Source organism: Scyliorhinus torazame, chromosome 13, assembly GCF_047496885.1.
Source record: "Scyliorhinus torazame isolate Kashiwa2021f chromosome 13, sScyTor2.1, whole genome shotgun sequence".
NCBI lineage: Eukaryota > Metazoa > Chordata > Chondrichthyes > Carcharhiniformes > Scyliorhinidae > Scyliorhinus > Scyliorhinus torazame.
Genome location: NC_092719.1, coordinates 20,637,780 through 20,662,674, shown reverse-complemented (window position 1 = coordinate 20,662,674; position 24,895 = coordinate 20,637,780). Strand labels below are relative to the sequence as shown.

The 24,895-nt window shown below is 46.5% G+C and overlaps 1 protein-coding gene across 1 annotated transcript in view; it reads left to right on the top strand.

Annotated features, from left to right (window-relative positions):
• ube2h (ubiquitin-conjugating enzyme E2H (UBC8 homolog, yeast)) overlaps positions 1-22,429 on the top strand; it is a 172,769-nt gene extending 150,340 nt beyond the window's left edge. Inside the window, exons 5-7 of the mRNA XM_072471139.1 lie at positions 8,794-8,846; positions 19,492-19,620; positions 21,429-22,429. Of these exons, the coding sequence (XP_072327240.1) occupies positions 8,794-8,846; positions 19,492-19,620; positions 21,429-21,553 (307 nt within the window). The 3' untranslated portion in view covers positions 21,554-22,429. The remainder of the gene's footprint in view (positions 1-8,793; positions 8,847-19,491; positions 19,621-21,428) is intronic.
• Positions 22,430-24,895: the final 2,466 nt, after the last annotated feature.

Sequence of the window (24,895 nt, the reverse complement as noted above, 5' to 3'; positions counted from 1 at the left end):
GTCCGCCACATACAGTAACAGGTCATCGGCATGCAACGAAACCCGGTGTGTGTCCCCGGACCAGCCCCCTCCAGTTCCTGGACTCCCTTAGAGCCGTAGCCAAAGGCTCAATTGCCAATGCAAATAGCAAGGGGGATCGGGGGCACCCCTGCCTCGTCCCCCGGTACAGCCGAAAGTATTCCGACCTCCTCCGATTCGTGGCCACATTCGCCACCGGGGCTTTGTAAAGTACCCTAACCCAACTAATGAACCCCTCCCTGAACCCAAACTTCTTCAACACTTCGCAGAGATACCCCCACTCCACCCTATCGAAGGCCTTCTCCGTGTCCATCACCGCCACTATCTCCGCCGCCTCCTCCACTGTAGGCATCATGATTACGTTTAGGAGCCTCCGCACATTGGTATTCAACTGCCTTCCCTTAACAAAACCCGTCTGGTCCTCGTGAATCACCCCCGGGACACAGTCCTCAATTCTGGTAGCCAACACCTTCGCTAACAACTTTGCATCCACGTTGAGGAGAGAGATTGGCCAATACGACCCACACTGTAATGGGTCCTTGTCCCGCTTCAAAATCAGCGCCCTGGACATCGTCGGGGCTAGGGGCCCCCCCTCCCTCGCCTCATTGAAAGTCCTCACTAATATAGGGCCCAGCAGATCCATGTACTTCCGGTAAAACTCCACCGGGAACCCATCTGGCCCGGTGCCTTCCCCGCCTGCATACTCCCCAACCCCTTAGTCAGCTCCTCCAGCCCTACCGGTGCCCCAAGCCCAGCCTCCTGCTCCATCTCCACCCTCGGGAGCCTGAGTCGATCCAAAAATCGCCCCCCCCCCCCCCCCTCTCCTCCATCGGGGGCTCAGACCTATACAGCCCCTCATAAAAGTCTCTAAATACCCCATTTATTCCCACCGCACTCCGCACCGTGTTCCCCCCCTTTATCCCTAACTCCCCCAATCTCCCTCTCTGCCTCCCGCTTCCGAAGCTGGTGTGCCAACATCCGGCTGGCCTTCTCCCCGAACTCGTACACCGCCCCTTGCGCTTTCCTCCACTGCACCTCTGCCTTCTTGGTGGTCAACCGGTCGAACTCGGCCTGGAGGATTCGTCGCTCCTTGAGTAGTCCCTCCTTGGGGACCTCTGCATACCTCCTATCCACCCTTAACATCTCCCCCACCGATCCCTCCCTCTCTCTCCTCTCCTCCTTCTCCTTGTGGACCCTAGTGGAGATTAGCTCTCCCCTAATCACTGCCTTCAGCGCCTCCCAGACCACCCCCACCTGCACCTCCCCATTATCGTTAGCCTCTAGATAGCTTTCAATGCACCCCCGGATCCGCCCGCTCACCACCTCATCTGCCAGCAAGCCCACATCCAGGCGCCACAGCGGGGGCTGGTCCCTCTCCTCCCCTAGCTCCAGCTCCACCCAATGCGGGGCATGGTCTGAGATGGCTATGGCTGAATGCTCCGTGCCTCCACCCTCGGAATTAGCGCCCTGCTCATAACGAAGAGGTCTAATGCGCCGGGTTTTGAGGGTTATGCCTTGTGCAGCTCAGTGTGTCCCTAACCAAGAAAAGGATGCACAGATTCTTCCTGGAGGTGGAGGACAGGTGTGAGCGGGGTTAGGGGGGCCTGGCCAACCAAACCCACATGTTCTGGTCCTGCCCCAGACTCGATGGATTCTGGACAGCCTTCTTTGAGGCCATGTCCAGAGTTGTGGGGTTTAGATGGAGCCATGTCCGCTTGTGGCAGTCTTTGGGGTGTCAGAGTTTCCAGAGTCCTTCACGGGCAAAGGGGCAGATGCCTGGCCTTCATCTCGCTGATCTCTGAGGTGTGATTCCACAACACGTGGAGAAGCTTTACCAACCTTTTTGAGGACCTGTTTGTAACCAGTAACTGGGGAGGAGCATGACTCTTCCCATCACGATAAATATAAATAAAATGTTTTCTGTGTAACTATGTATACCACTAAGTAAGACGATCACGAAGACGACCTGATATATATGCTGTTGATGTGATTGCTGTTCAAGTTCTGTTGCTTTTTTTTCTTTTTGTGTTGTGTAAATCTTGATATTGTGGGATTTTTAATACTTTTTTAAAAAAGAAAAGAAATGGAACAGCCTTCAGCATGCTGATTGAGAAATCTGCCAATGGGTTCTCTATCGCTGCCTGACACAAACCTGACTTCACTAGGCAATAAACGCATTGGATTCCTACAATTCCACGTGCTATAATAATGGCTTATGGGACCAGAGCCATTTGCTAACCATGCAAGCTTGATGCTGAAATAGGGCACATCAAAGGCATCCTGTGGGATAATGGCTACCCCAATCCGACCATTGCTCGCTGTATTTCGAGCAAAATCATGAATGGGCCGAAGGCTGCCACTTCGGTTCTGAAACGTCTCTGCCTACCTCAGATTACCCTGGAAGGGTGAGGTGTCTCAAAGATTTGAGCAATAGGTAAAGCTAGCAGTTTCTTTTTCAAAAAAATATATATTTATTAAAGTTTTTTAACACAATTTTTCACCCTTACAAACAATACCCCCCCCCACCCTTGTAACAAAATAGCAAGAAATCGCACATAGCAAGATATATACATGGTAAAACGATATGTTACATAGCTTTGTACACTGGCTCTCTCCCGCACGTGCCAGTTTCCCAAATCCTTCATGTTTTCTCTTGCTCATCCACCTGCCCCCCCCCCCCCCCCCCCCCCCCCCCCCCCCCCTGGGTTGCTGCTGCTGCTGACCGACCTTCCTCTAACGCTCCGCGAGATAGTCTAGGAACGGTTGCCACCGCCTGTAGAACCCCTGCACAGACCCTCTCAAGGCAAACTTTATCCTCTCCAGCTTAATGAACCCAGCCATGTCGTTTATCCAGGCCTCCACGCTGGGGGGCTTCGCTTCCTTCCACATTAGCAAGATCCTTCGCCGGGCTACTAGGGACGCAAAGGCCAGAATGCCGGCCTCTTTCTCCTCCTGCACTCCGGCTCGTCCACTACTCCAAATATTGCTGGCCCCCAGCTTGGCTTGACCCGGACTTTCACCACCTGAGATATTGCTCCCGCCACTCCTCTCCAGAACCCCTCCAGTGCCGGGCATGACCAAAACATATGGACATGGTTCGCCGGACTCCCTGAGCACCTTCCACATCTGTCCTCTACCCCAAAGAACCGACTCGACCTCGCCCCCCTCAAGTGCGCTCTATGAACCACCTTAAATTGTATCAGGCTGAGCCTGGCACACGAGGAGGAGGAATTAACCCTACCTAGGCATCAGCCCATAACCCCTCCTCAATCTCCTCCCCCAGCTCCTCCTCCCATTTACCCTTCAGCTCCTCTACCAGCGCTTTCCACTCTTCTTTCATCTCCTGGTATATTGCCGACACCTTGCCTCCCCGGCCCATACACCCGAGATCACCCTGTCTTGAATTTCTTGTGCCGGGAGCAACGGGAATTCCCTCACCTGTCGCCTCACAAACTCCCTCACCTGCATGTATCTAAAAGCATTTCCCGGGGGTATCTCAAACCTCTCCTCCAGTGCCCCTAGGCTCGCAAACGTCCCATTAATGAACAGGTCCCCCATTCTTCTAATCCCCGCCCGATGCCAGCTCTGAAACCCCCCGTCCATCCTCCCCGGGACAAACCGGTGGTTACCCCTGATCGGGGACCACACCGAGGCTCCCATTGCACCCCTGTGCCGTCTTCACTGGCCCCAGATCCTTAGCGTTGTCGCCACCACCGGGCTCGTGGTACACTTTGACGGCGGGAGCGGCAGCGGTGCCGTCACCAACGCCCCCAGTCTTGTTCCTTTACAGGACGCCATCTCCACCCTCTTCCATGCCACCCCCTCTCCCTCCATCACCCATTTGCGGATCATCGCCACATTTGCTGCCCAGTAGTAGCACCCTAGGTTTGGCAGCGCCAACCCTCCTCGGTCCCTACTGCGTTCCAGGAACCCTCTCCTTACCCTCGGGGTCCTATTCGCCCACACAAACCCCATAATACTCCTACCTACTCTCTTAAAAAAGGCTTTGGTGATCACGATGGGAAGGCACTGAAACACAAAAAGAAACCTCGGAAGGACCACCATTTTGACCGACTGCCCTCTACCCGCTAGCGAGAGCGGTAACATGTCCCATCTTTTGAAGTCCTCCTCCATCTGCTCCACCAACCTCGTCAGATTCAGTTTATGTAGGGCCCTCAACTCCTGGCTATCTGGATCCCCAGGTACCGAAAGCTCCCCTCCGCCTTCCTCAGCGGTAGATCCCCTATCCCCCTTTCTTGGTCCCCTGCCTGTACTACAAAAAGCTCACCCTTCCCTACATTGAGCTTATAGCCTGAAAAATCCCCAAACTCCCTTAGAGTCTGCATGACCTCCACCATCCCCTCCACTGGATCCGCCACATACAGCAACAGGTCATCCGCATAAAGCGACACCCGATGCTCTTGTCCCCCTCGGACCACCCCCCTCCATTTCCTAGACTCCCTCAATGACATGGCCAAGGGTTCGATCGCCAATGCAAACAACGGGGGACAGGGGGCACCCCTGCCTCGTCCCTCGGTACAGCTGAAAGTACTCCGACCTCCGCCGGTCCGTCACTACACTCTCCACCGGGGCTCTGTAAAGGAGCTTAACCCAACTGATAAACCCTCCCCCGAACCCAAACCTACGCAGCACTTCCCAGAGGTACTCCCACTCTACTTGGTCAAAGGCCTTCTCCGCGTCCATAGCTGCCACTATCTCCGCCTCTCCCTCCTCCGATGGCATCATTATCACATTTAAGAGCCGCCGCACATTGGTGTTTAGTTGCCTGCCCTTTACAAATCCCGTCTGGTCCTCGTGGATCACCCCGGGACACAGTCCTCTATCCTCGTAGCCAGCACTTTTGCCAGCAACTTAGCATCCACGTTGAGGAGCGAGATCGGCCTGTACGATCCACATTGCAGTGGGTCCTTGACCCGCTTTAGGATCAAAGAAATCATCGCCTCCGACATTGTCGGGGGTAGGGTCCCTTCCTCTCTTGCCTCATCAAAGGTCCTCACTAGTAGCGGGGCCAACAGGTCTACGTACCTCCTGTAGAACTCCACTGGGAACCCGTCCGGTCCCGGGGCCTTCCCCGCCTGCATGCTTCCCAAACCCTTGCTCAGCTCGTCCAACCCAATTGGTGCCCCAAAACCAGCCACCTCTTGCTCCTCCACCCTCGGGAATCTCAGTTGGTCTAGGAATCGTCTCATCCCCTCTTTCCCCCGCTGGGGGCTGGGATCTGTACAGCTCCTCATAGAAGGCCTTGAATACCTCATTTATTTTTGTCGCACTCCGCACCGTGGCTCCCCTTCCATCCTTGACTCCCCCTATTTCCCTCGCTGCCATCCTCTTACAGAGCTGGTGTGCCAGCATCCGGCTCGCCTTTTCCCCATACTCATAGGTCGCCCCCTGCGCCTTCCTCCACTGTGCCTCTGCCTTCCCTGTGGTCAACAGATCAAACTCCGCCTGGAGACGTTGTCTTTCCCCAAGTAATCCCTCCTCGGGGGCCTCTGCGTATCTCCTGTCCACTCTTAAAATCTCCCCCACTAGCCTCTCCCTTTCCATGCCCTCTGTCTTCTCCCTATGAGCCCTGATGGAGATTAGCTCTCCCCTGATCACCGCCTTCAACGCCTCCCATACCAGCCCCATCCGCACCTCCCCATTGTCGTTGGCCTCCAAGTACCTTTCGATGCACCCCCTCACCTTCCCGCACACCACCTCATCTGCCAGCAGTCCCACATCCAGCCGCCACAACGGGCGTTTGTCCCTCTCCTCTCCCAGCTCCAGTTCCACCCAGTGCGGGGCGTGGTCCGAAACGGCTATGGCCGAATACTAAGTTCCCTCCACTTTCGGGATGAGCGCCCTGCCCAGGACAAAAAAATCTATTCGGGAGTAGGCTTTGTGCAGGTGGGAGAGAAAAGAAAATTCCCTGGCCTGCGGCCTGGCAAACCTCCACTGGTCCACTCTCCCCATCTGATCCATAAACCCCCTAAGCATCTGGCCGTCGCCGGCCTCTTTCCAGTCCTCGATCTGGAACGGTCCAGTGCTGGGTCCAACACCGTATTGAAGTCCCCACCCATTATCAGGCCTCCTACCTCCAGGTCCGGAATGCGCCCCAACATGCGCTTCATGAATCCAGCATCATCCCAGTTTGGGGCGTATACATTTACCAACACCACCCACGTCCCCTGCAACTTACCGCTCACCATCCCATATCGCCCTCCGTTATCCACTACGATATTCTTGGCCTCAAATGACACCCGCTTCCCCACCAATATTGCCACCCCTCTATTCTTCGCGTCCAGCCCCGAATGGAATACCTGTCCTACCCATCCCTTTCTTAACCTGACCTGGTCCGCCACCTTCAGATGTGTCTCTTGGAGCATGACCACGTCTGCCTTCAGTCCCTTTAAGTGCGCGAACACTTGGGCCCTCTTCACCGGCCCGTTCAGGCCCCTCATGCTCCACGTTATCAGCCGGATTGGAGGGGCTCTCAGCCCCCCCCCCAGCTGACTAGCCATCTCCTTTTCTAGGCCAGTCCCGTGTCCGCGCCGCCCTCACCCTCCAGTCCCCCAGCCGGGAGACCCCCGCCCCGACCACCTCTTCTGTGTCCCATTCCCTTTCGGCCAGTGCAGCAGCAACCCTTTTCCCCCCCCCCCCCCATATCACTCCCGTAAGTCTGCTGACCCCGGCTTCCCCCGCCGTCCCATTGACCTCCCCGTGTGGGAGTCTCCCAATCCGTGTGCGTTCCTCCATCCCCCTTCCCGCCTTTCTTCCCTAGCCCAGGAAAAACCCCCGCGCTTTCCTAAGCCTACCCCGCCCCCTCTGGCGCAGCTCCTGTCTCTCTTGTCTCTCTCCCCCAGCCCATGTAACATTTCCTGCGCGTGATTGACCCCCTATATACAACAACCATCAAACATCTCCCCCCCCCCCCCCCCCCCCCCCAACCCTCTCAAACCCTCAGTTTGAGTCCAACTTTTCGGTTTGAATGAAGGTCCACGCCTCTACAGGCGTTTCGAAATAATGGTGTTGACCCTTGTGCGTGACCCACAGTCGCTCTGGCTGCAGCATTCCAAATCTCACTCCTTTCCGGTGCAACACCGCCTTGGCCCGGTTGAAACCCGCTCTCCTCTTTGCAACCTCTGTGCTCCAATCCGGGTATATTCGGATCTCTGCATTGTCCCACTTGCTGCTCCGCTCCTTGTTGGCCCATTTCAGGACCCTCTCTCTGTCCGTGAAACGGTGAAATCTCACCACCATCGCCCTTGGCGGCTCATTTGCCTTGGGCCTCCTCGCCAGCACCCGATGTGCCCCATTCAGCTCCAGCGGCCTCGAAGGGGCCTCCGCGCCCATCATCGCCTCGAGCATCGTGCTCGCGTATGCCCCGGCATCGGGCCCCTCCACTCCTTCAGAGAGACCCAGGATCCGCAGGTTCTTTCTCCTCGACCTGTTCTCCAGGTCTTCGAGTCTTCCCGCCCACCTCTTGTGCAGCGCCTCGTGCTCCTCCACTCTCACCGCCAGGCCCAAGATCTCGTCCTCATTCTCACTGACTCTTTTCTGCACCTCCTGGATCTTTACCTCGTGGGCCTTCTGGGTCATCCCTAGTCCTTCAATTGCCGACAACATAGGCGCCAGCATCTCCTTCCGCAGCTCCTCGAAGCAGCGCTTGATGAACTCCTGCAGCTCCGGCCCACACTCCGCTTTGTCCCCGGCCGCCGCCATTTTGCTTTTTTTCCCTCGCTTCTCCCACTGCTCCAATGCTGCTTTTTTGGCCGTTTCACTTCTGGTCTGGTCCATAAAAGTTGAAGGGGGACCTCTCTCTTCTCTTCGCCACGGGTTGTCTTCAAAAAAATTTCCGTTGGGATGCTCTAAAGAGCCCGAAAGTCCTTGCTAGCGGGAGCTGCCGAATCGTGCGGCTTAGCTCCGCATAGCCGCAACCGGAAGTCAAACTAGCAGTTTCACACAGCTTGAGTGGGGTGCTCTTTCCAAGGGCCGGTGCAGTCTTAAGGGGCCGAATGGCCTCCTGCAATGTAAATTCTATGATTCCTTGATACATATATTCACACACAGGACCCTGTCCTTTGCAGACAGTCATTGCATTTTTTCAACTAAACGAAAGCTTCAGGAACAGCCATTTCCTGAATCATTCCTCATAGTGATGCCTTGACCAACCAGAGTTGAACTGTCATTTCCCTCTATGTGGCTGCAAATAAATGCCTGAACCTTTTCTAAATGCCTGGGACCAAAGACTTCCCAATACAGGCAGTGTGAGGTGTTTATTGATTTATCAAGAGAGCCTAATAATTGCTCATTGTTAACAATCTTAAGGGAAAATGTCTTCATTAACATATGAACCATTTTTCATCCGTGTTTTTTTTCTGGACTTGTGTGGATGCACTTTGCTTAAAACTAATTTTTGAGGACAGCCTTTTCCAAATTATTTAAGTGGTCAAAATCAATCCAGAAAAGTGAGAAGTGCCTTAATTATCCTCCTGAAAACCATGCTCCTTTACCATCACTGTCACTCTTCCCTTTCTTGTCATGGGCCGTTTACCTAAATCCTCTGCATAACAGGTCATTAAATGAATTGGCTGTTCCACTCTGGTTCCTTGAAGACTAGGATTTTCAGTACTGTGTGCTTGCACAGAGCTCTGGCCATTCCAGTTACCACTGGGCTTGGTTTTGATATGGTCTTTAAATAAGGTTGTGGGTTATAAAAAATTGATTAGCATCTCACCTGTTTCAGGCATCCCTCTTTTTTGCTTCTATTTCTAGATCAGGAACTGTATGTCTAGATGTAATTAACCAAACGTGGACAGCTCTTTATGGTGAGTAGCCTTTTTTAAAAAGGGAATTCTAAATCCATCCTTCCTTTTTACTGGTTGTGAGCTGTAATCCTGCATTAAGTGGAGCTAGGTTTGACTGTTGAAATGGGAGCAAAGTGAATGTCAGTGTTTTTCTGCAATGTGTAGTTGATCTTGCTTGTGTTCCCAAGCTCAATGAGCCAGTCACACGCAGGATCTAAAGCTGACTCAGCAAAAGGAAAGATTGAAGCGTGACATATTACTCAGAACCCTGAGAGCCTGATTAGGGACAAAGTTGATTGAACAGAAATTTTGTGTCTTTAAGTTACTTTTTTGGCCGATAAGCAGAATATGGCCTAGACTGTTGATCACATAGTAAAAGAGCATGGACAATTGAGTGCCTTTAGTCAATCAGGAAAATGAAAGAATAATTGTTGATGCATATTATTGTGAAATGGATTGATGCAACAAGTAACCCCCACCCCAATCTGCAGCAGTAGTTTACAATGGTGGACTGCAAGTCCCCAGATTTTTCCATCTAGATTTATGAAATCCTAATAATGGTACTGGATTTAAATACAGGTGAATATGCATCATCCCTTGTACTGACAAGTTAGTAAAATGGTTGAAGAAATTAACAGCTGGATGAAGGAGAGTGAAGTTGCAAAGCAAGGTAGAAGGACGGTAGCATTGTGGATAGCACAATTGCTTCACAGCTCCAGGGTCCCAGGTTCGATTCCGGCTTGGGTCGCTGTCTGTGCGGAGTCTGCACATCCTCCCCGTGTGTGCGTGGGTTTCCTCCGGATCCTCCGGTTTCCTCCCACAGTCCAAAGATGTGCAGGTTAGGTGGATTGGCCATGATAGATTGCCCTTAGTGTCCAAAATTGCCCTTCGTGTTGGGTGGGGTTACTGGGTTATGGGGATAGGGTGGAGGTGTTGACCTTGGGTAGGGTGCTCTTTCCAAGAGCCGGCGCAGACCCGATGGGCCGAATGGCCTCCTTCTGCACTGTAAATTCTATGAAAGTGATGAATTAATCTAGCCTGTTTACTCTGAGATGGATTTGAGGAGATTTTTGATCTACTTGTATGGTGGATTCATATTCACTGTAGATGATGCTGAAGCTTTCCGTAAACTTATTTAATCATCAGACCTGCGTTCATATGAATTTCTGCATCCTGCTGATATTCCCAAGTGGCTGTTTAGATAAAAGTTAAATTGCAATGAGAAATGGCACCATTGAATGTAGATAATTGTGCAGCAATTCAGGTTGGTAAAGAAATATTAGTTAATAAGTGGGAGTTCATTACAAAAAGCACTTTTTGGATTTGATGTTTTATCTTTTCACTGAAAATATCAACCATTGTGAACCTGTTTGAAGCTGAGCTACAGGGGGATGCATTTGGTTAAGAGCGTTGTAATTTTTCTAATTAATTGAAAAGGCTATATTTTAATGTTCTGACTATGAGGGAAGATAAAGGCTTGGACATAGCTGTCAAACATTATCTTTGGAGAAGTCAACCGGGCATGATCAAGATTTGTTAAAATGCTGAGAAGAAGCGATAATATGAATATAAAGTGATCAACATAACTTGCAATCACAGCCCTGGAGCACACAGTACTAAAGTGGCAAGCAGCTTGCAAAGAAGGGATATTGAGATTCTTTAAATTGTGATAGATATTTAAAATAAACAACCATTAAAAATAGATTTTGTTTTTGAGAGAGAAATCAGTGCAGTTCCAGCACCTGGTTTTGAAAGCAGTTGAAGCTCTAGGATAATTATAGATGGAAGAAATATTCTAACAAAGGTTGATTCGGTTTTAGCATTGGGATGCCACCTGTGAATGAAACCTCTTATGGTTTTGGGGGGGGGGGGGGGACTCTTTTGTGTACCTCTTTGTGTCTTGCTAAATGGCACATACGGGCCTTGAAGAGGTTCATCAGAAGCCCAAGTAAAGGGATACTCTTGACAATCATTGTCAGTTACTAACTAGAGAAGTTCCATCATTAATCTGCATTATGTGTTAAATGTTTCTCTCTGCGCTTGCTGGATCTCAGAAACCTGAGCAACTTGCTTTCTGGGAAGACCAGAAATCATTTTCTGGATTAAATAGGCCTAAATGCATTTTAATCAAGCTTCTGCATAAAAAGCTGTTTGATTCCAAAAGAAAGGCGTCTCTGTGTGCCAAGCAGCAAATAAAAAGTGAAGTGTTAGAGTTCTGCCAGAATTGAACAGCTCATGACTGTTCGCACATTGATGTCTCTGCTATTTGCTGCATTACCAGTGTCTAATTTACATGAAGCTTTTATCATCCCTCTATGATCTTTGAATTACAAGTCAAGATAGTTAATGAACAGTGCAGCTGAGTATTTATCATACTTGGGCAAGTTTTACCAACATCTGATTTGCTTTTACCTGAACAGTAAATGTGACTTGGTTCGGATTTGCTATCTGGTTGGGTGTTGACCAGCAATGTGACTGTCCTTTAAATTGATGCGACTGGATAAATTTAAATGGGGGTAGGATACTTTCTTTCCAATGTGGTGTGTTGAAAGGAGATTTAAACACAGCCACCAGCTAGTTCCAATTCGAGCAAAAGCTATACGGCAGCCATAGTATTATCAGTTTTCTGTACTTCCAATTTCTCTGGTGTCATTGAGCAGTAATTAATGTACAGCATATGGGTCTACTCACGAGTTTTTTGAATCCGTGAAATGCCTGATTTCATCTAGTGATGAATTAATACAGTGGACACTGACCATTTGACCTATTGTGACTGTGCTAGCTCTTTGGTTGAAGTATCCAACGATGCTACTCTCCTCATTCCCCAAAGTCCTGCAAATTATTTCCTTCATAGTTCTTCAATTTGTGTTTCAATGTTATGATTGAATCTGCTTCCACCATCCTTTCCGACTGTGCATTCCAGATCATTGGTTTTGTGTTGTGTTTTACTATTCTGTTACCTTTATATTTTTCTGCCTTTACAATGAGGTATGCAAATATTTTACATTCTCAGCTATCTGTATTATAATCAATCGTTCATGTCAGTTGTTCAAATTCCTCTCCAGAGATTTGTGTGCAAAATTCAAGCTGACACTCCAATGCAGTGCTGATTTTTAACCAGGGGCCGTGTCTGCCTTCAGCTGACCGTTAAAGATGCCATGCCTTTATTTGAAGAGGAGTAGGGGAGTTGTCAATGTCCTGGCCAATATGTATTCTTCAACTAATGTCACTTAAACTGGCCAATTTGCTGTTCATGGGAATTTGCTATGTATAAATCAAGGGCAGCACGGTAGCATTGTGGATAGCACAATTGCTGCACAGCTCCAGGGTCCCAGGTTCGATTCTCAGCTTGGGTCATTGTCTGTGCGGAGTCTGCACATCCTCCCCGTGTGTGCGTGGGTTTCCTCCGGGTGCTCCGGTTTCCTCCCACAGTCCAAAGATGTGCAGGTTAGGTGGATTGGCCATTATAAATTGCCCTTAGTGTCCAAAATTGCCCTTAGTGTTGGGTGGGGTTACTGGGTCATGGGGATAGGGTGGAGGTGTTGACCTTGGGTAGGGTGCTCTTTCCAAGAGCCGGTGCAGACTCGATGGGCCGAACGGCCTCCTTCTGCACTGTAAATTCTATGTTAATAAATCAGCTGCTGCTTTTCCTACGCTTCAAAAGGGCTTTGTTAATTTATGAAAGGTGCCAAAGAATTGCAAGTCTTCTCCTTTCCCTCACTTTCTCCTGTTGGAAATTTCAAGAATCTGTTGCACTTTTTCAGATTCTGTTCTGTGATCTTCGTGCATTCCCACTACCTCCTATCCTGACTGGTCCTTCAAACCTTGTGTCAACCCTTCCACAATTATAAATAAAAGCAAGATTTCCACCTTCAAAAGAAAATCTGATGCATAATGATCAAGAGCAGATGTGAATTATGCATCACTGCGCACCTCTAACTGTCAAATTAGGAACACAAGTTAAAATAAGTTACCGTCAAGAGTACATGAATATCAAACCCAAAATTCAAATGCCACAAAAACCATAGAAAATTGTAGCTGGGATCATCTTAAATTTGTTCATCCAGAGAGATCCTAATGGCTCCCCCAGAGAGCATTCTATTGAATCTTTAATCATTCCAGGATTTTCACTGAAATATTCTTTTGGGGTATCCATTTCACATATACATCAGTCTGTAGATGAAGAATTTTAAGATAATTGTGGCCTTTACTACTTTGAACCTTTTTGTTAGTTTTGCAACTTTTGTAATATTCTAAATTTACCTTTATCGCGCACTACCCTCCACACCTCTTAAGGTTGCCTTTCTATTGTCCTCTTGGCAATGCGGCCTGTCCTCTAACTTCTGATACTAAAAATCCGTTTCATTGTTTTTTTTAATGCACTGCCTTCAATGTTTGAATATCTCCTTTGTTTCTGAGCAACCAGAGCTCAACATACTATTCAAGGTGTGGGACAGATCAAAGAACAAAGAAAGGTTCGGTAGAGGAACAGGCCCTTCGACCCTCCAGGCCTCTGCTGATCATGATGCCCTAACTTTTTTTTTTAAAAAAACTTCTGCCCTTACTCGGTCCGTATCACTCTATTTCTTCCCTATTCATGTGCCCATCCAGATGCCTCATAAATGTTGTTAATGTGCCTGTTTCCACCACATACTCTGGCAGTGCGTTCCAGGCACCCACCATTCTCTGCGTGAAAAGCGTATCCTGCACATCTCCCTTAAACTTTCCCCCTCACCTTGAACATGGGCCCCATTTTAATTGACACTTCCACCCTTGGAAAAAGCCTCTGACTATCCACCCTGTCTATGTCTGTCATAGTTTTGTAGACCTCTGTCAGGTCTCCCCTCAGCTTCCATCTTTCCAGTGAAAACAATCTAGTTTATTTAACCTCTCCTCATAGCCAACACCCTCAAGACCAGGCAACATCCTGGTGAGCCACCTTTGCAGTCTCTCCAAAGCTTTCACGTCCTTCTGATAATGTGGTGACCAGAACTGCACGCAATACTCCAAATGCGGCCTAACCAAGGTTTTATATAGTTGTAACATAGAATCATAGAATTTACAGTGTAGATGGAGGCCATACGGCCCATGCAGTCTGCACCGGCCCTTGGAAAGAGCATCCTATTTAAGCCCACACTTGCACCCTATCCCCATAACATAGTAACCCCACATAACCTTTTTGGACACTAAGGGCAATTTAGCATGGCCAATCCACCTAACCTTCACATTTGGATTGTGGGAGGAAATAGGAGCACCCAGTGGAAATCCACGCAGACATGGGGAGAATGTACAGACTCCACACAGGCAGTGACCCAAGCTGGAAATCTAACCTGTGACCCTGGAGTAGTGAAGTAACAGTGCTAACCACTGTGCTACCATACCAGCCCAAATCTCCAGATTTCTCAACTCTTGCACTTGATGCCCCGGCTGATGAATGCAAGCAATCCATATGCCACCTTAATCACTTGGTCACCTGTGTTGACACTTTTCAGGAACTGTGGACCTGCACGCCCAGATCCCTCTGTATGTTAATGTTCCTAAAGGTTCTGCCATTTACAGTGTAATTCATACCTAGATTTGGTCCTCCAAAATGCATCACCTTGCATTTGTCCGGATTAAACTCCATCTGCCATTTCATGCCCAAGTCTCCAATCTATCTGTATCCTTTTGCATTTCCTGACAATCCTCGGCACTATCACCAACTCCGTGTCATCCGTAAACTTACTAATCAGACCACCCACATCATTTATATAGACTACAACAACAGAGGGTTCAGCACTGATCCCTGCGGAACATCACTAGCTACATATCTTCATTCTGAAAAACACCCTTCCATCTCTGCTCTCCGTCTCCTATAACCAAGCCAGTTCTGTATCCATCTAGCCAGCCCACCATAAATCCCAGATGATTTTAGTTTTTATACCAGTCTGCCATGTGGAACCTTGTTGAAAGTCTTACTGAAGTCTATATAAACTACATCCACAGCTCTTCCCTCATCAATTTTCTTTGTCACCGCTTCAAAAAACTCAATCAAGTTGGTGAGACGTGACCTTCCCTGTACAAAACCATGCTGCCTGTCATTAACTAGTCCATTTTCCTCCAAATGTGCATATATCCTGTCCCTCAGCATCTTTTCCAAAAGCTTCCCCACCACTGATGTCTGACTCACTAGTCTATAATTTGTTGGATTGTCCCTGCTTCCTTTCGCAAACAAGGGGATAACATTGGCTATTCTCCAGTCTTCTGGAGCCTTGCCTGTGGTGAAAGAGGATGTGAAGATATCTGTTAAGGCCCCAGCTATTTCTCCCCGTGCCTCCTGCAACAACCTACGATTACTCAGAGTAAGGCATACTTTGATCGAGGTTTCCTCTAGCTTGTGTCACACTGCTTGATCATTTAATTCAACATTCATTGACTTTATTGATTGCTGCACTGCATTGATTGAACGTTGAACCTTGGTCTCATCCAGCTTAATTATTCGTGGGTTGCATGCTTTGCCTATTTTCCCTTTCTACATGCATTACTTTGGATTGGCATTCAATGTCATCTGCCCCAAAATTTATTTTGTCCAACTCCTTTGGTAATTTGAGTTGCTTCTGATGCCATTGGCCCTCGTGTGGTATCAGCAGATTTAAACAATTTGCTTTTGAGTTTGAGCCCAGGTCATTTAGGTTCGTGCTGAACACTGGTAATACAGCAACTTAATTCTTTCCATCTTAGTAAAGTTGTTCCAACAATGACCTCAGTTTGTTTGGAAGGTGGGAGAAAAATTCCAACTGACTTTAAGGAGCCTGATTGCATGAGAGAGCTGAGCTATCATTAATAGAGTCATTAAAACCCAGGAGTGATCAGGCATCTGTGTTAATTCAATTCCTTTACGTTGCCAGCTGGCTATCTGCAATCTGACTCAGTTCTTCCAGATGATCATCTTCAGTATCCCTCACCAAAGTCTCAAACGTTTTTCTCAGTTTGATAATTTGAGGATTTATCTCATGGAATCCATAGAGTCCCTACAGTGCAGGAGGCCATTCTGCCCATTCAGTTTATACCAACCCTCGCAAAAGGCACCCTACTTAGGCTCATTCCCCCACCCTATTCCTGTAACCCCACCTCGGGGCAATTTAGCATAGCCGACCCACCTAACCTGCACATCTTTGGACTGTGGGAGGAAACCAGAGCACCAGGAGGAAACCCACACAGACATGGTAAGAATGTGCCAACTTCACACAGTCACCCAAGGTCAGAATCGAACCTGAGTCTCTGGCGCTGTGAGGCAGCAGTGAAAGCCACTGTGCTGCCCTATCTCATGTCCAGTTTATTTTTATTGGAACATTTGCTTCATTCCAACGTCGCGCTTTCCCTGAGGTCAAATAGCCTGTCTGCGGACAGAATAATCCCTCACATAAAGAATTGCAACTAGGACATGGTTGCCATTACATGTCCTGGCATGAGCTGATGCTTTCAGGCGATGGCAATGAAGCTGAAAGGGCTTGTAACCATTAAAAAGATTGTATACTAGGGTGCATTCTAGCTTTCCAATTTGCCTGTCTTTTCTTTCATAACCTGATTGCAAAAATATTCTTAAAACTAGCAGATTAATATTTCCATAAGTGTAAGGTTTTCCCTGGCCGTGTAAACCTACAATGGAAAAGGCCAGTGAAAACGAGGAGTTTTCACTACCACCTGAAGTCTGAAGAGGGAGACAAAACTCTATAGAGTAGGAGAGAGGCACAGATGCAGTTGTAATTTATTTTATATTTGTAGCTGTGAACACATACCATGGGATATTGCTTATTATTAATGGTGCTCTCAGTACAATACTAAGTGGTCTCTATGTTTTGAGGCTTACAGGGCATTGGAAGGGTCACATCTCTAATGTTGTGTTCAGTTTGGTCTCCTTATTTAAGAAAAGAATGTAAATGTGTTGGAGGCAGTTCAGAGGAGGTTTACTGGGTGATACTTGGAATGAGCAGGTTGTCTTAGGAGGAAAGGTTAGACAGACTGGGCTTGTTTCCACTGGAGTTTGGAAGAGTGAGGGTTGACTTGATTGATGAATATATGAATGGTGTTGACGAGGTGGACGTGGAAAGGATGTTGCCTCTTGTGGATTAGTCCAGAACTAGGGAGCACTGTTTCAAAATTGAGGTTCATCCTTTTCGGACAAAGATGAGGAAAAATATTTTGAGCATCGCTTTATCTGGAGGCCAGGAAAAAGCTGTTTCCTATTGGTGAATTTAAATATTCCGAATTCTGCTTTTACCAATCCACTCCGTCTTCAATTCTTTGAGAGTTTAAATGAGCTGAGACCCGTGAAGTTTCAGAAAGGGTTGTGATGGGAGTGGTGCAGTGCATCGGGTGACATACCTTTTATTTGGGGTGGCCCATTATTGTGTGGGTCGTTGCACTTGCATAGTTGTCTGCAGTCACTGGCTTAACAACCTGTGTGCTTAAAAATTAGACACCATAGCCCTATGGATGTGATGGCCCTAGCTGTTGGAATAGTTGGGTTTTGACTAGCTAAATTCCAGGTTTGCTGGTTGTGCCCTTGATTCCTGAATCTTGGCTGTTATAACCTGTGTCAAACCTTTGTTATGATCCCAGGTGATATAAGATATGCACATGTCCAAAGATGTGCAGGTTAGGTGGACTGGCCATGGTAAATTGCCCCTCAGTGTCCAAAAGGGTAGGTTGGGTTATGGGGATAGGGTGGAGGTATAAGTAGGGTGCTCTTTCCAAGGGCTGGTGCAGATCAATGGGCCAAATTGTTGCCTCCTGCACAGAAGAGATTCTATGGTCCTAACTGGATGGGAAGGTCCCAGAATGAAATTCTGGTTCAAAAGAATGTAACGGTAGCATAACCGGGCAGCACGGTAGCATTGTGGATAGCACAATTGCTTCACAGCTCCAGGGTCCCAGGTTCGATTCCAGCTTGGGTCACTGTCTGTGCTGAGTCTGCACATCCTCCCCGTGTGTGCGTGGGTTTCCTCCGGGTGGTCCCGTTTCCTCCCACAGTCCAAAGATGTGCAGGTTCGGTGGATTGGCCATGATAAATTGCCCTTAGTGTCCAAAATTGCCCTTAGTGTTGGGTGGGGTTACTGGGTCATGGGGATAGGGTGGAGGTGTTGACCTTGGGTAGGGTGCTCTTTCCAAGAGCCGGTGCAGACTCGATGGGCCGAATGGCCTCCTTCTGCCTTGTAAATTCTATGAAATCTATTAAACTAAATGTCGAGGAACAGCGTCGTGGGACCACTAATTAATTTTTACAAGAAATAAGCATTTATTAAACATGAAAACAATTGGATTATAATACAATACTCCTTTACTCTCCCTTAGTTTAACAAATATACATCAGTTTAACGATTAACATGGATTATAAAGTACACCTTGAGCTACAATGGTCTAATTCACACAAAAAGTCCCTTTTAAGCATGCAAGATGACTGTGGTGAAATACACACTCCACTCTGAACCCAAGTTGGTATCCGTGGATTTCTCCTCCGAATCTTCCCAGATGGTCACATGAGAATTTCAAAACTCCACTCCGAAAAACACACTTTAAAATCTTCTCTCATAATAATGCCTTCCCTTAGCGGTTTGCATTCCAAAATTCAGACCAGGTTTTCCAAATACTTTTAAACAAAGCTTCCCTTCCACCTTTCATAGCGAATGCAGTCCAGGATTTTGTATCAACACAGTTAGGATTTTTTTAGTCTTGACTAACTGCTCCCAATTGCTTTAACTCTCAATTCCCAGACTAACGTTTCATCTACCTCTGAAGTTTGCTGTCCCACTTTAAATCTAGTTTCTGAAATTGTCTATAACTCAGTACACTTTTGTTTACTCTTGAATTCTTCTGAACAATACCTTGGTTTCTGTTCTCAAACATTCTCCCGATTCCCTGGCTATCTGGACTGTAACTCGGACTTTAGGAAGCCTGTCTCTTTGCAGTTCCTGTCCAGTCTTTTTCCTGGCAGAATAGAGGGCTGTTCACTCTGAGATCCTGTTTCCAACTGCAATCAAATAAGCTAAACACAAACTTAAAAGCACCTCTATCTTACAAGGCCCCAGTCGCTAAGCAACACCCACATGCTGCTCTTATTCTTCACGCTGTAGTCCTCTCTAAGCACAATGGAAACACATTGGGACTTGACCAATGCTCACACATACAAACACCTTTGTCCAGCATGAATGTAACTCTTGCAGGCACAGAAACATTACATTAAACCTCTTAAAACTGTATCTTATTTCTAATAATTACCCATGCAAATCTAATTCTCTTAAAACTACCTTTGTTTTCAAAACATGTTCCTGGATTAAGTAAATGGTGAGCATGTGTAGTCACTGCTAAGGAAATAGAGACCTCTCTGTGGATAATTCTCTGTTTGATTTCAGGGAACTTTGGCATGGTGATGTGTATATCTGTGTATCTGATACCATGCTATCAGATACACAGATATAGGCCAAATTTAAATGATTTCTGGATTCCTGATTATAAGTAAAAGAGACTTTATCTTATTAACTTCCTCCCCCACTCTGAGATTAATTGACCTATTGAAATTGTTTGTCTTGTTGAAAAAGCATACAGCACACTGTCTTTGGGATTTTTATTGAGATCGCCACAGCCTTGTTGCTGCACAAGGAAGTAATCTTTGTTATTTTCCCTATAGATCTCACCAATATATTTGAGTCGTTCCTACCCCAGCTACTGGCCTATCCAAATCCAATCGATCCTTTAAATGGTGATGCTGCAGCTATGTATCTCCATCGACCAGAAGAGTACAAACAGAAAATAAAAGGTAAGGCTTACTTTATGATTGCATTGGACGGTGTAAAAATGGTCTAAAGTTTAATTTTAAAGGTTTGTGGAGATTAGGGAATTGGTGCTTGAGACTAGAAGACTTGGAACCCAGTGTTAAGTTAGTACTCTGATCAGTAGTGGCATGGCGAGTGGCAGAGCGTAGACCAGAGAAAGAGTATGTTGCAATGGAATCATTTGTATATGCCCTTGAGAATCCACATCAAAGTGGCCCACACATTGAGTGCTTGGACCTCTGTGCTGGTTATGTTGACATTCACAGAACATCAAATTTACAGTGCAGAAGGAGGCCATTTGGCCCATCAAGTCTGCACTGACTCTTGGAAAGACAACCCCACGTAAGCCCATACTTCCACCCTATCCCCTTAACCCAGTAACCCCTCCTAACCTTTTTGGACACTTAAGGGCAATTTAGATTGGCAATCCACCTAAACTGAATGTCTTTGGACTGTGGGAAGAAACGCACACAGACACGGAGAACGTGCAGACTCCGCACAGACAGTGACCCAAGCCGGGAATCGAACCAGGGACTCTGGAGCTGTGAAGCGACAATACTAACCACTGTGCTATCGTGCCGCCCACTCAAAGGCACCACCATTACTGAATCCCCCAATTTAACTGGACAAGTCCGATAAACACTGGCTACAACAGCAGGTCAGAGGCTTGGGAATCCAGCGGAAAGTAACCACCTGACTCCTGAAAGCCTGTCCACAATTTGAGACACAAGTCAGGAGTGTGATGGAATACTCTCTTGCCTGGATGAGTGCAGCTCCAACAACACTCTAGAAACTTGACACCATCCAGGACAATGCAGCTCACTTGATTGACACTCCCTCCAACACTGTCACATAGCAGCAACAGTATGCACCATCTACAAGATGCATTACAGTTACTCACCAAGACCCTTTGGACAGTACCTTCCATCTGACCACTACCATCTAGAAGGGCAAGAACAGCAGAAGAATGGATAAATCACCACCTGGAAGATCTGCTCCAAACCTGTCGCCATCCTAACTTGGAAATATATTGCCATTCCTTCACTGTTGCTGGATCAAAATCCTGGAACTGCCTCCCGAACAGCACTGTGGGTGTGCCTACACTGCATGAACTGCAGCAGTTCAAGAAGACAGCAACGCCACCACCATCTCAAGGGCAGTTAGATAGGGATGGGCAATAAATGCTGGCCTCACTAAAGAAGCGCACGTCCCTTGAAATAATTTTTCAAAAGTGATTGTGAGGGCCAGCTGAATTTAAATAGTCAACGAGGCGTTGCTACCTGATTAGAAGCTCTAATGGCAGGTTCTACTAGAAGCTTAATTCTTTTGGTCTCTTTCAGTCCCCTCTACAGACTTAAGTAGCGGACTAATCACCTTCAACTCAGCAGATGAGGAGGCTACCGTTTGGCTTCAGGGATTTGCATTTGCTAAATAAAATCTCTTTATAAGGCTGACTGATCTATGTTCCCATGAGACTGTTTTTATTGTGTTGCTCATCTTACTGGAGTAGCACTTATGCCTCAGGCAGGGTTTGAGGATTCCTCATCTACCAGGGGGCTGAGTTTGCAGTCTGACATTCCAGCACTGAGAATTGATGTATTGTCCAGGAGAGGAGCAAGACTTGGGTCAATGACTATCAACAGATTAACTGGTCTTTCACCTAATTGTTGTTTTCTGCACACTTGTTCAGATGCATAGCATTCATAATATTGCATTTGAGTTTTCGAAGTATTTGGTATTAAATAAACGCAAGTCTTTTTTTTCCCATCCCCTTCCCCGTCTCCCTTCACAGAATACATCCAGAAGTACGCGACAGAAGAGGCGCTAAAGGAACAAGAGGAGGGTGCAGGTGAAAGTTCATCAGAGAGCTCCATGTCTGACTTCTCCGAGGATGAGGCCCAGGATATGGAATTGTAGTAGTGTCACCACCCTCTTTCAAAGAGACAGACTATATAATTTCCTAACCATTGAAAAGCAGACTATAATATTCATATTTAAAAACAAAAAAGCAAGTTTTTTTTTTTTATTACTAAAACCAGGTTTTTATGGATAGCATTGGTATATTATCACCCTAGATTTTGTTTTTTTTCTCCTTGGTCATTTCTCCAACTTGACGTGCATCTTACCGCACATTCCAGTAGCTGTGTGAGGCCCAAATGCATGCTATCTCATAACTTTGGTATACCTAACTCGTAAAATGTTTTGACCCAAAATGGAAAAGAGCAAGAAAAAGCGAGCAACGGATTGGTGCAGAGCAGGATATCAACCAAGCAAGAATGACATTTTACATTTCTTGACCAGAGAAAAACAGCGCTAGAGAGAACAGAGAAAGTTTCAGTAAAATCGAAGCACAATGGAAGGTTTATTAGGCAAAAGAAAAACTAACACATTTGCTCTGCATGTTTTTTTTGTTCCTATTTTTTTTCCTCGTGAATAAAAATGGACGTACAGATTACACATCCTTTTTTATTGTGGCATGATATGGATGAATACAACTTGTTTAGGACTTTGGTTCGTAAAGCAGATTTAATTATTAAAAAAACCTAGTGTTTGTGGCTTTAACCTGAAGGATAGTATTAAGTAATTACTAGGTAGTGGTGAACTTGATTACTCTAATTAGCACGTTGTATTATTATTGGGGAAATATTTGCCGGCACCCTATCTTGCTATATAGATTTTTTTTTTAAATGGCCTATTGCTATGTGCTGACTTATACCTGTTTGACTTATTTAGGGTTAGTTAGTATGCTCGCTGGTGATTTCAAATAAAAAATGTATATTTTCATTGTTACAATAGTTGATTTTGGCATTGATTGAAATGTTTTTTTTTCCCCCTACATGGGATTCTGTGCCAGCCATTGTAAATACAGCTGTACAACAAAGGAAAATTGAATCCTTCTCCCTTGCAGCTTGTATTGATTTTCCATCCATTCCCTCCCGTTTGTATGAGATTTGTGCTCATCAAGATGCTGGGTGGAAATCTGGGGAATGGAACAATTTACATTTTATACACCCACAGGAGGCATAAACCATATTGAGATGCAAAGCCTACTACTGTGCTCCTTTTCAACCCCCCACCTCCACCCAACCACCCCAAAAACTAGAATCTTCCAGCACAGAAGGAGGTTATTTGGGTCATCATGTCCTTTGAAAGAGAGATCCAATTCATCCCACTCTTATTCTATTTTTAATTTCTCACCCCCAGCTGCCTCCTGCCCTTTCAGTGCACCCCGACTGCTCCCAGGGTCAACTTGCAATATACCGTTTAATTTTTTTGGTGAGTTGCAGATGGATCAAATTGAGGGATCGCTGCATTTGGGGAGCTATACCACTGGAATATTTCCCAGTCCATGCTCTAGCCATCTCCTAAATGCGAGCAGGCAGCTTTGTGTACACTGGTTGAAACTCTCCCAGCTTATTTTGGCGTCAACCAGAGGACTTTTTCAACCCATCAGTCTGGCTGGATTTAAATCCAGGTGAAAGGGACTGTATTTTGCCAAGTGCAATGTCCATTTCCTCAGATTATCTGCTGGTGTATGAGACTTTAGCAAGCACGATCAGCAAGAAGCAATTTTGGTACTGGAGGCTAATTTCCAAAACAAGACTTGGCAGTTCTGAATTGCTCAAGAATCAGTGCTGTTCATCTGCGTTTCATTTGCCCATTATGTTCTATGTCATTTAGTAGTCAGCAAAAGACGATATTGAAGAGTAGGGTACTCGACATTGGCAAATGGGCATCTCCGTTGCTTATCCTATTCCATTGGTGGCAGAGAGATTTGGATAAATCACTCGAGTTGTTCATGAGAACTAACAGAAAACGAAGGAAATGCTCAAGCCAGTCAACACCTGTGGCAGAGAGAAACAGAGATAAAGTTTCATATTGATGCTATAAGCTCTGACAAAAAAAATCATTGACCTAAATGCTATGTTTCCTTCTCCTCAGTTGCTGTCTAACCTCAAGAGAATTTTCAGCATTGTACATGTCGTAGTTCACATTTCCATCATCCACAGTATTTTCCTTTTGAGCCTGGGTTGAGAGTATTAACAGACTTTTCCAATTGAGTGATCAAGGAGGAGTTTCAGTCACTGCTGCCTGATTGACAGCGCTGCCACTCCTGGACTATTTGCTTGTGTGCGCATTGAAAGATTTCTCCATCTGTAATAACTGTTTCTGCTGCAGATCGTGGAGTATGAGAGAGATGGAGGTTATGTACAATCTGTGAACGGACTTGTACGTTTCATTAATATAGGTCATGACATGGCAGCCTGGGTAAACTTGGTTTCTGCCGAAGCAAGATAACTGGGCTTCTCCCACTAACCCGTTACAGCGAATGACTGTGCAGTACAGCTCTGCTTTTTTTATTGGTGTTAAATGCATCACCCTGCTTGGTGGTAGTTTGTGGTGACCACCTTAATTCTGGAGATCAATGCAAGATGACCCATTTCTACAAAAAGGAGTATTCAATCCACACCCCACAGAAGTGTTGAGCCCTCTGGTGATTCATGAGCCCATTTAAAGATATCAAGAATACTGTACGCAGAGTTCTCCCAGTGTCCTGCCAACATTCTTCCCTCGACGAACACTGCCAAACACCAACTGGGCGGTTATCTGGTGCTTATGGGATCTTGCTATGTGAATACTGGCTGCCATGGTTTTCTAGATATCCATTAAATTTCAGAGTAATTCATTTGTATGTAAAGTGCTTTGACACATTTGTGCGATGTTATGAACATATACACATGTCTGAATGTCTTTGGTGACTGGGTGAAGGGAGTTTGGGATAATGATTGTGTGAATGGTATTGTTTTAGTGAAAGTTACTGTGTGTTGTGATCAATATGTGAAAGGAATTGTATGGAATGCATCAATTGCAGTACCTTGGTATTAAAACAGATAATGCTGGAAACAAGTGAGAGGAAGGTAGTGTTAACCTTTCAGGTTGACCTTTTCCTGGAACTGGAAGATGTTACAGAGGAATAGCTTTGAGAAGGAAAAGGGGAGAGGAAATAATCTGAAATTAGGTGAAGGAGGAGACCATTAAGTGACAAAAGTGGTGCAAGACGAGGCAAAACTGAGAAATTCAATTAGCACAAGATATATTTGCGATCCAGGGGGTGTGTGAATGGTTACAGCAGACTCAACAGGAGGAAGGAAACTTGACAAAACAGAACCGATTTCAGTTGCCCGCAAGAACAGAGGGAGGAGAAAAGGCAAATGTGTAAAAGACTGCCCTGCTGGCTGTGCATTTTGAGGGTTCCTT